This window comes from Choristoneura fumiferana, chromosome 21, assembly GCF_025370935.1.
Source record: "Choristoneura fumiferana chromosome 21, NRCan_CFum_1, whole genome shotgun sequence".
NCBI classification, from domain to species: Eukaryota; Metazoa; Arthropoda; class Insecta; order Lepidoptera; family Tortricidae; genus Choristoneura; species Choristoneura fumiferana.
In genome coordinates this window covers 5,214,059-5,226,019 of record NC_133492.1, presented here as the reverse complement: position 1 = coordinate 5,226,019, position 11,961 = coordinate 5,214,059, and the positions used below count along the sequence as shown (strand labels likewise).

The 11,961-nt window shown below is 37.9% G+C and overlaps 2 protein-coding genes across 2 annotated transcripts in view; one reads left to right on the top strand and one right to left on the bottom strand.

Moving 5' to 3' along the window:
* The window catches only part of Syt4 (Synaptotagmin 4), a 47,808-nt gene extending 41,823 nt beyond the window's left edge, over window positions 1-5,985 (top strand). Inside the window, exons 9-10 of the mRNA XM_074103876.1 lie at window positions 623-818; window positions 1,864-5,985. Of these exons, the coding sequence (XP_073959977.1) occupies window positions 623-818; window positions 1,864-1,980 (313 nt within the window). The 3' untranslated portion in view covers window positions 1,981-5,985. The remainder of the gene's footprint in view (window positions 1-622; window positions 819-1,863) is intronic.
* A 489-nt stretch (window positions 5,986-6,474) lies between these two features.
* LOC141439596 (tumor necrosis factor alpha-induced protein 8-like protein) lies at window positions 6,475-11,449 on the bottom strand (the record flags this gene model as incomplete). The annotated part of the gene is given in 2 exon segments (XM_074103888.1): window positions 6,475-11,057; window positions 11,352-11,449. Coding segments are annotated over 2 exon segments (270 nt in total), but the record flags the coding sequence as incomplete, so codon positions are not given.
* Between the last annotated feature and the right edge of the window lie 512 nt (window positions 11,450-11,961).

Sequence of the window (11,961 nt, the reverse complement as noted above, 5' to 3'; positions counted from 1 at the left end):
TGGTCGGCGTATGAAGCCGCTGAAAGGGGAAAAAATCACGTAGCAGCATCCCCGCCCTCTCCACGGGGCCGAGAAGACAACCGCTTGGGATTGGCCTCTCGGTCATTGTACGGACACCACGGACTAAGCCTACGCTAACTGACTCAGTTTGCACGGAGCGGGTGGACGCCTGTTCCAAAATAGTATGAGCAGCGGTAACTACACGCGTCGTGCAACGGACTGTACTGTACTTGTACTGCAGCCACCCTCGCAGGCGTGCGCTCGACAAGTGCACCCGCGCCAGCCACCGTAGGCCTTTAAGGACATTTTGACATGTAACCGAGTTACTTAAGCGGAATCTTCCTCCGCTTCCTACGACCAGTATCTAAGTTTACGACTTGTTCGATCACATGATCTTCCGGCTTTCTTATTAGATACGTGATGTAAAAATATGGACTTATTCAAAGTTTCAAAAATATATGTAGGTACCACAAACTCTTATTCTGACGTAACAAGGTTGTGGTAGCATATTTTTTAAAGTACCTAGTTCGAATAAATACATATTTTTGTACTCGTCTCTTCTACAACAAACATGTGTTTAATTAAAGCCTTCCTAATAGCAATCATCTCTCCTCTCCAACAGATATGTAAAGATGTACCTGCTGTACAACGGCCAGCGCATCGCTAAAAAGAAGACGCACGTAAAGAAGCGCACCCTAAACCCGGTGTTCAACGAGTCGTTCGTGTTCGAGCTGCCGGCCGCCGCCGCGCAGGCCGCGCTCGACCACGTCGCGCTCGAGCTGCTCGTGCTCGACTGGGACCGCGTCACCAAGAACGAGGTAACACAATACGCGCAGCTACGAGTACATATGCCTCACTAACAACGAGGTAACGCAATACTCGCAGCTACATGCCTCCCTAACAACGAGGTAACACAAAACTCGCAGCTACATGCCTCCCTAACAACGAGGTAACACAAAACTCGCAGCTACATGCGTCACTAACAACGAGGTAACACAAAACTCGCAGCTACATGCCTCCCTAACAACGAGGTAACACAAAACTCGCAGCTACATGCGTCACTAACAACGAGGTAACACAAAACTCGCAGCTACATGCGTCACTAACAACGAGGTAACACAAAACTCGCAGCTACATGCGTCACTAACAACGAGGTAACACAAACCCACAGCTACATGCGTCACTGAGAACGTGGTAACCTAAATCCTAGCTACTTGCGTCACTAAGAATGTGGTAACCCAAGCCCACAGCTACATGCGTCACTAAAAACAAAGTAGCCTTAACCCACAGCACAGCCACCGCGTCACTAAGAACGCGGTAACCCAAACTCACAGCTACATGTGTCACTAAGAATATGGTAAGCTAAACCTACAGCCACTGTGTCACAAAGAACGTGGTAACGCCGTCCTTACTGCCACCGCGTCACCAAGAATGTGATAACCTGACCCCACAGCTACGGGGTCACTAAGAACGTGGTCACCCCATCCCCACAGCCACTGCGTTACCAAGAACGTAACCCCTTCATTGCTACCGTGCCACCAAGAACGAGGTAACGGACGAGAGGTCCTCATCCTCATTGCCACCGCGTCGCCAACAATGATGTAGGTACCCTTTCCCCCTCTCTATTACTTCGTTGTTAGCCCAATAAACAATATGAAGTAAGGACTTATTTTACGCTTTTGCCCAGACTTTCCTAATTTTCAAACGGGAACCCCACACTCTAGTACTCCCACCAAACTATTATGAAGTTGATTGTTGCAAGTTAACTGTCCGCTCCGCTCCGCTCACTATGGAAGGTAGACATTAGACTGAACTGGACGCCAACGGGCACCGGACACTAGGTTTAACCTGTGTCTGTATCAGGTGATCGGGCGGCTCGAGCTGGGCGCGAACGGCGCGGGCTCGGCGCGGCACCACTGGCGCGAGGTGCAGGCGGCGCCGCGTCGGCAGATCGCCGACTGGCATAAGCTCAAGGAGTAAGCCACAACACCCTCAGACGTTCATCTTAACAGGGGCATCCGTAAACTACGTCACACATCTAGGGGTGGGAAGGGACAGGCGGTTAAGTTCCGTTTCCACATAATATGTGAGGATGTGTTGCGAGGAATGTATTTTTCATTAACCATTAGAAACGCTCCATTAACCTCGCCTCGCTCCTTTTCTCTATACCTACTGTGGCTTCACTCAGCTGTTTCCACCATCAGCTGTTCCCACAGTACTGTGCGAGAATGTGTTAATGACGCACATCTTTGGGTGGGAGCGCGGCTCTGCTTTAGTCGAAAATGGAAGTTCGTATCGTACCGTCCCTCTTACTCTCTTATTAAAAAAATAAGCGTCAGCGGGACGGCAAGATACGAAGTTCGAACAAAATAATTGCAATTTCATAGAAATATGAGGGACAAGGCGGGAGGGGGCTAAAAATTGACAAAATGGTGTGACGTACTTAATGGATGGCCCCAGGTTAACAAGCTCTTTTGGTTTTCTACTGAAGTAAACTGATACAAAGTTTGCAAAAGCTTCTCAAGTCACATTCCTTGCTGTTAAAGTAAAATGTAATTAAAAACTACTCAAAAATATAATATAATAATATTTTTTCTGTGTGCGCCGAATTAAACTAGTTTGTGAAATATTTATTATTGTTTTAAAGAAAAGGGAACATCCACTGGCATGCCAATGAGCTCTAATATAACGGGGACAAAACTATTGGTTTTCTTTCACTGCTTACTAGCCAGAAAAGGATATGTATTTTGTCTGCAATAAATCTAACGTTCCAAGATCTCAATTGACTTGACTTTTAAAAGGCCCTATTAATTTATATTCAATTTCAATTGACACTGTTGACGAAATTAAATATTTTTAGCAAATCAGGTTACTTACATTAAATTCACTTATTATTCATGCACTCAAAGTTTGCTAAAAACCAGTGGCTGAGCCAATGTCCAAACATACTTGGATTTAGCTATAATTTGTAGTTATAATACGTAGTTAGTAAATTTTGACATTGTTTCAAGACCAAACTAATGGAACGATTTACTTTATAACGCACACAGTTTCGTACTTGTTTTGAATTCTTCTGTTTTGAACTATGAATAGAGTACGGTTTTCATACGTTTATGTGTAGTTGAATTGTACGTAGACACAGTGGAATCTCGTGTTTATTATATTAATATGTATATTGTAATTAGAAGAGCGGATTATTGGGCTGTTTCAATTGTTTCTTTTGTTATCGAAATAACGTTTTATTCATGAAATTGGATCAAATTCAAGAATTCCCACTGTGCGTCGCACTGTCGCACTGTTCTCGCAGAGGTATTGCAAATAAATTACAAGCTCTATAGAGAGTCGGAGTATTGCAAAGATTGGGAACCACTGATTTATTTAAAACTGTAGGTATCTCGCAATCGACTGTAGAAAGCATACGATTGAAACATTCAAATACCGACAAAGATATTGTGAAGGAGCCAGTAGAAACCTTGGTCCTGCTTATGTCTTCTAACCTCTACATATCTATATAAACACTTGATAGTAACGATCTTGATACCTATTGGAATAGGAATAACACAGACATATTATCGAGATGAACTTGGCGCGCGAAATATTTTTCATGTTAAAAACTTACACAAAAAGAAAACAAAAGGAGTAAATTGGGAAGAAGGTGAGTGAAAAGGAAAGTCTTTTTTGAAAGACACGACGAACATTCTAGCTCGATGATATATTTGTGAAGAAGAGAGTATTTTGTACGAAGTCGGCAACGTAACAATGCATTTACGTTTATAAGGATCCACTGAAGATCTTCATTCAATTATACCCTCAAATGGCCATTAAATTGTAATTTTAGTAAGTACCTACACCTATAATTTAAGGCTTTGTTATCAGTACAGATAGTACAGGTAATTGTACTAACGTAGTGATATTTATCAGAAATTATCGATTAACGAGGCAATGCCCTTTTAATTAATTAATGGTGTGGCAAAAGAACTTTTCCTTAACAATATTTATCTTACAGCAAGTAAAAAACAAACGAGAACCCACATAATATGTCATTTCGGCATCAGTTGCAGAAACAGCAGTTTTACTATTTGTACAGACAACTGAAAGATATTTAATTTACTATTTTAACATAACATTAAGTTCAATTTGAATACTCACGATTAATTTATAGAAAACTACCTATATATACATAGAAGTTATGTATATTTAGAACCATAGTGCTAGGATAGGGAAATCAATCTATTTTATACTAAAAATATGTAGTTCGTGGATGTAGAATGGTTCTTTAAATTCCACAGTGTAAGTGTACATGTCAGCTCATCCGCAAGCTATTTGATCATAAAAATGTGTAATAATAATAATAGGTCAACATAAGTCAGAGTAGTTAAGTGATTAAAAGTATTCCGATTATCATACATATGTACGTATGAAGAAGAATCGTATATAAATAGGTATAATGCCATCTGAAACAAGCGTTGCTTAAAACGACAGGTTTATGGCCAAGTTAGTTCTTGCTGAGGTTATTTAAATGCGGACGGAATTAAATACAATTAAAAACACTTTGTAGGTAAAGGAAAATACAAACAAACAAACTGTTACCTGATGATTGAACAGTTCATGGAAGAAAATTTTTGATAGAATATTTAGCGGACTGACTTCTTTTGTTTTCTACGTAGGTACTTTGCATATTGTGACAATAAAGTTGAACAATATCATACCACAAAACCAATACTTTATCATTCTATTTCATTATAAATCCATAAAACAGAGCCGCAATATGCTACGAAAAATTTATTAATTAAAACGAAAAGCATAGTGGAGATTTCTAATTGTTGTTTGGAAATAAGTATTACGCGGTCTTAAAATTGAGCTTGATTGTGTGTACCTGCATAAGTACATTAAGTAATCAAAACTTGTTTCTGTGTATCGTTAAGTGAACTTATAATACTTATACATAATAACGAACTATTCTACTTGTATAATTAAAACGCTCCATACTTCAACATTCCTGGATGTATATGTAAATAGTCATTGCTTTAGTGTTAAATAGCCGTTTCATTCAATTCTTAATTGTAAGTAAACATCTCAGAACCTAAGTACCTAAAATTAACGAAGTAGGTGTTACTTTAATTTATATAAAATAAAAGATGACTTTTAAACCAATGAAGACATGCATTATTTGAACTGTTAAGTTAGTCGCATTATTTATTGTAACGACTGTTTCATTCGTATTCGTAATTTATATGTCGAGTGTGTAGAGGATGTCACTCTTAAAAAGAGTAAACGCATCTTTGTAAAATTAAGTAAATAAGTTTCAAATGTTGGGGTGCTGACAACTTAGAATATGAGCTGAGAACTGTGGGAAAGAACCATCATGGCGTAAAATAGAAGATTAAAAAATACCTACAGAATAATACGTTAAACCGCGCCAATAATGTAACTATCCTGTTACCTACTTAAAACAAAATAGGTAGCACCATATGCGTGCTCTCTCGCTTACGCCATGAGTCGCATGCATAGAAAGTATTGATCCCTTTTTTTTCTAACCCGTTAAAGTGTCCTACCGCAGGGCTAAGGCCTCCCTTTTTTCTGCCATTCGTCCCTGTCGAGAGCACGCTCTGCCACTCTACTGACCTGACATGCGTTCAAGTTGTCCCGCGACCTTACATTTTACGGCGCCTTTTAAATTGCATTTTATTTATTGACACAGTTATCAAACGCGGGTGAATGAAACTAATAACTGCTACGACGGTATCAATTGCCGCATTAAGTGCTTAATTAGCCGTTTATTTTATTCTAAAACATACTTAATATTTAATCAAAGACTTCCACGCTTTGTTTTGTAAGTTGTCTGTGCCCGAACATTTCTTACAAAGTATGTGTCCTGAATTTAGCACTATTGTACTAGTATCGATGTCACCTCACGGATACCTACCATGTTTGTATACTAAGAAATTTTAGTGAATAAATTATTGACTGGTGCTTTCACAATAATTGTTCGTTTTATTTTAGTTCCTTTAGGAAGTGGTGTAAATAATGCTAGTAGTTTATGAAAAAGGAGAGAATAGACCAAAATATTATTCGCATGGAAGATTTGTCCTAAAGAAAAACAGATTTAGTGATTAGAAAAGGTTCTACAGTCAAGGGCAAAGATATATAGATAGATAGATAAGAGACACGGCCAAAGTTGCAAAAATATGTATACACGGTCTTAATGTTATGTGCATAAAGTCGTGTATACATATTTTTGTAACTTTGGCCGTGTCGATATCTTTGTCCTTGACTGTACTTATTTATAAAAGAGTAAGCGGGATAAACAGATCCACAGTGTGGTTTCACTGAGAGATAAATATTTCAATTTGGCAGACATATTCCTTGAGGATCATAAAGGTGCACTATACGATTTTTTTAAATTCCCGCGGGATAGAGTAGTAAGTTTTGGGATATCGCGGGTTCAATGTTGCAGCAAATAAAAGAAGCAACTTCGTGTAAAATATTTAATAAACATTAAAATTACATTAGAGTCTTAAAATATCAAATTTCCAAGTATGACCATCGAATCCACTAAAGATACCACGTAGAGAGTAACGAAACTAAATTAAGTATTACTACACACTTATATTGTCATTTAATTACAATCCCTACTTGGACGTATCTTTGATTTCATCTAGCTGACAAAACTAGCGCGAGCGGCGATATCTGCGTCTCTTTTTAACCAGTCTTACATGATAGAGAAGCACTGAACGAGAACAACAAAAAAGCCACCTCAGAGCCTTTAATGTAAGTTGTTTCCTCTATATTTATTGTACACAGTTTGTTATCGTTTTACGGACTCTAGTGCTTATGTAATTTCACAAGTAAAATCCGAAAAATTCAGATGTGCAAGACCGAATACAAAACAAATCTTTTGCTTGCGAATGACGTAGGTCAAACCACTTCCTACCACGACTTTTGTATGCAATAATATGTGATAGGACAAAGCACTTAAAAATAACAAACGTAACTTAGGTATTAGCGACGAATTACAGTGCTAATACTCTATCATTTATTATGATCAAATCGATTCTGAAATTGCACAAGGTTTTCTCGCTAGATAATTTATTGTAGATGTTATTTGACCAGCATATCATGCTTCTGTTTTATAATCACTCAGTGCATCTGCTTCTGACTAGTCTAGCTAGAAAGAAACAAAAGACAATCGCAACAACTCGACTAGTACGGTTTACCAATAGGCACAGGCCACTATGTAGGCAATGTTTATTCGGCTGAAATAGGCAAGAAAGTACAAGATTCGAGTGTGATTTTGTTACCTCTACTGGGTACGCAAGACCCTACTACGACTACGTGCAATCGCGAGCCATTTGACCGTACATTGAACGTTCGAGACACTCACAGCAAAGCTGCTAACTGATAAAACAAGCTATGTATTACGAAATTGAAAAACGATCGCGCGCAGTCGTATCAAGAGTCGTAAAACCTAGATCTTTAATGACCTTAGTACAATGCAAAAACACCGTATTGTATAGATACGAATAAGTCCACTCCATGCTTACATAATTCGGCGTCAAAGCATATAAATTCAAGTTTGGACGTTTATTTTCCTAAAATGCCTGTACACAATAATTGACATAGTGACCAGGCTATCTATACGAGTATTACAGTGTCATCGGTGTCGACGTGCGAGAGTGTGCGTGACTTAAACAATCATTTTAACCTCTTCAACGTCTAAATAATAAGACGAATAGAAATGCGACGCGAGCTAAAGGCGCGAGGCGCTTAACTGGCTAAGAATCTACAAAGAGCCTCGATAATCCGTACTCGGGATAACCCGAAAGTCGAACTGCCGAGTGACCACTCACTCCCTCACCGTGACTTTGGATATGTATTTTCCATTTAGCCCTTTTGAGTGATAGTTATTCTGGGTTGTACCATGCCAGGTGTTTTTGAGGTTATAATTATGGTTCCACCAAATCGAAAATATTAAACTTTGGTCATCATTGAAGTGAGCTCGTTTTATTTCTAACGTAGTAATAATTCGAACGCTTTGGGAGTCCGAAGAGGGGTTGGTGATTTGGAGTTCGGATTATCGAGGCTCTGGTCTGTAAATCTGTAATGAATCGCTGCTCGAGTTAAATGCTCAAAATAAGGGTTGCGATTTTGCGTCAAAATGGATACCATTTCACTGACAAGTAGCGTGTGTACCTACTGGTGAGTAGGTACTTATTTAGTAAAATGTAAAGAAACTGTATACATGAAGGCAAGAAAGGTAATAAAGCGGCGTCATATCGGTTCTGTCTGGTGTTCAGATATTTTTGGCCATCTAGACTAGTTTATGATGACTGCGTAAATTTTGCTAACAGGTTTGTTAGTTTTATAAATAGAGCATGTATGTATTTGTCATGACGCTGAAAAGGTTAAAATACTATAATATTGAAAAGACACTCATATTCTGATGTAAAAATACAGATATAGGTAAAGTTCGGGATCCACTAAAGGTTAATTATTTTCCATCTTGTGTGACAATAGCGAATGATATTTTTTTAAATACTTTTGAACTGAACCTACTAAGCAACCATCCGGTATGAAAATATAAGGTATTTTCATTACATATAGTACTTAAATTTCAATTGTATATAATCATGTTCTTGCTCAAAGGAAAGGGGTGACAAAGCAACGTTAATTATGTAGGTACATGCTTTAAATGGATAAATAACAGACCTACTCTGAAGTTAATCGGGTCGCATTAAAATATTTAGTACCCCTTGTATTAGTTTTTCAGACAGTAAGTTGTTTTGACGTAATTGCCTTAGTTACAGTTACTATGGGCAAATTGGCAGCGCCTCTAGTGGCGCGAATCGGCAACAAAACGGCCTTACATTTTAAAGCATAAGAAAGGTTATTTGCGTGTAATGTTTTCCAGAGTGTCCCTTATAAGAAAGTACAATCCATTCTTAACTTGTAACTTACGAGCACTAATTTAAATTAGTGAAAATAAATAATTATTGCTAATACAAAATTGAGATATGAATGTTTGTTCAGATATGTCAACTGCGTGGATATATAATTTTGGTCCGATAATATTTAAGATATAAGTACAAGTTGATATAATGAGTATCATACAAGAAGCTATTGATAATTAGTAAATTCATAAATACAATAATTAATCAGTTCTATTACATGTGTAAAAAAGTTAAATAAAAATCATTAAAAAAACACTTAATTATTTTTGGTTACCTAACTAAACTTCGTTAGATCAATTTCAGTTCCTTATGTCATGTTTAGGCTTTATGGTAACTGCTCTTAAAACTAACATAAAACCATTAAAATATACAAAATATGCCGATAAACATTAAAATCACATTTAGGTACATCTATTAAATGCATTCTAACCTTAACTATACATCAACCCACTCACAATCCAGGCAAGCCATCACAACATATAACTAATAAATTATACACCATTTAAAACATTTATAACTTAACATAATGTCATTTTATAATCTTATACTACGTCATGTTGGATAGGTATAATATATACTGGCAAAGGATACGGCAAACTGGATAGGTTTTTGAGGCGCATAAAAATAAATGAAGTGTTAGATACTATTATAACAAGGTGTTAATTAAATAACTGAAAATCTTAAAGTAGTTTGCTCAAAATCGATTACTCACACTGTGTGTGTTTTATGAAATTTTTTTTTACTGTGCCCAGCCTAAAAGTTATCATATGCCAATTAAACGTTTTAAGCGAAGTTGCGTACTACTCGGATTATTTAATACTGACCGCTTTTTCACACTGATTTTCTTCTAAAAACGGCGGAGTGCAACTGACAAACTTACATTAGTACTGATTATGATTATGATGAATGAATGATTATGAGTCTAGAATCAAGTAGAATTACTGACTCAGTAAAACATGTGAATACATTTTTTAAATATTAATGTATTGGAAAATAAACACAATAAACTAAACTAAAATAAAAAAGGGACACTGTCGAGACGTCGAAGTTTTCAGTACATTAAATAACACCTTGTACATGTACATAGGTTTAGTAAATACATACAAAACCAGTTACATACGTCTGTGTACTGTGGCTTTTACTAAACAAAAAATGACAGTAATAATTAAATACATACTCGGTGTTAACAGACAGAGATTTCAACTATATTCCTATGTAGATTTTTATCAGGATACGTATTGATAATAAATTAATAAATAAAAAGTGGCTGAATATTCTAAGCTCGGATAGTAAATGCATCCACGATAAAGAAGAAAAAAGGACTTTAGAATTATTCCATTTAATGTAAAGTCATGAAAATTAGAGCCAGAGTTTTTATTTTCCCGAGTTCTTCAATCTTCACCCCATTCAAAAATTAAATATAACTCATCCAAGCAGTGAGTATAAAAAATCCAATACCCAAATAAGTGTAAAAACAACGTACAAACTAGTGAGATTAAGCTCAAGCAAGATCTACATCGTGTACAGGAACTAAATGGCTGATTGGTGTGAAGTAAGACTAGAATCATTAACTCACGCAATTGATCACAATTTAGCGCCCCGTGATTGGGTAGCGTCCAAATGCACACGTGTTCATTGGCTAAAATAGTGTACATAATCCTCACACAACAGTCATTTAGTCCTTCATTACCTAAACTACACAGTGCAAAAAAAATCCTTATTTCCGAAGTCTTATAGAAAACCAAATCCCCATTTGTGGGGATAACAATATTGTAAGTGATCCCATAGTCGAAGCATTCCGAAGAGGTCATGCGACCACAGCGGTCTGACCGAAGGTTCACGCTGAAGGGGAGGCCTTCGCCCCTCTATCGCCTAGAGATTGACTCTGGACACAGACCTTAGGTAGGACGGTATTCACGCTGTTTCCTGGCGGATTATAGGAGGCCTCGGTCGAGTTCTTTGCGGAGCATCCGGGTCAGTTTGAGGACGTCCTCGTCGATTTTGTCGGCGAACAGGGAGTCGAGCAGGTCGGCGCGAGATACTAATGCGAAGACGCCGGCGAGGCGAGAGACTGACTTGTCGGAGAGGTGGCGTTCAACCACGGACCTGGAAGATTCAACCAAATATCTGTTAAAATCGTATACATTGAAGACCACGATGTAATTTTTAGGAATTCACACGAGAATTTATGTTCGTTACTCCTTCACGCTAAAATTTGAATGATATTTGGTTTGTTGACTGGCGTTAGTTATACATTAGCAGTAATTTAAGAAGATTGTTCTGGTGAAAGACAGGCTAAATTAAATCAACACACGGCACTTCAGTTTCGTAACACTTGCAGACGTACAATACTTAGCAACCTGACTTTATCAAATAGTTTTGTAGTTTAAAAACACTTACTTCAACGACTGATGTGATTCACGTAGCGCGTCCTGCAGGAATTCGCGGTCATAAGAGAAGTCCACTTCGGAGAACGAGACTACGGCCATCAGCACAGTCTGCAAAAAACAATTATTATGAACCAATATTTTTCTTCTTATGGCTCTCCATTACTGGAAATCTGCCGTCAGCTCTGCGAACTGTTTACGGTCGCTAGCAAAACGAAATAGCTCTTCAACGCTGGCTATTGCTGCCGATTCCCATATATTCCGAAGCCAAGTCTTCTTTCTTCTTCTTTCGTCTCTATTATGAACCAAGTGACAAACAATTTAGATTAGAACCCATAGTGTAAATAGAGGTAATCTTTTACACGGCTATGCGATAAAAGACTCATAGAGTAGTGTGGTGTAGTGGTCTTCTAAATAGTCTCACTCTTGGAATCTTATTACCTTCATGACGTTATTATGCTGGTTTCACCTCGCCTTCCTAGCGCAATAGAGAACGCTGCTGCCCACTATCATATGTGGTACCTTAGTCGCTTTTTACGCCACCCACGAGAGATGGGACAATCTTATTATAAAATCGGGAATGCCACACTATCCTTCATTACTACGGAGATCGGTAAGCGGTT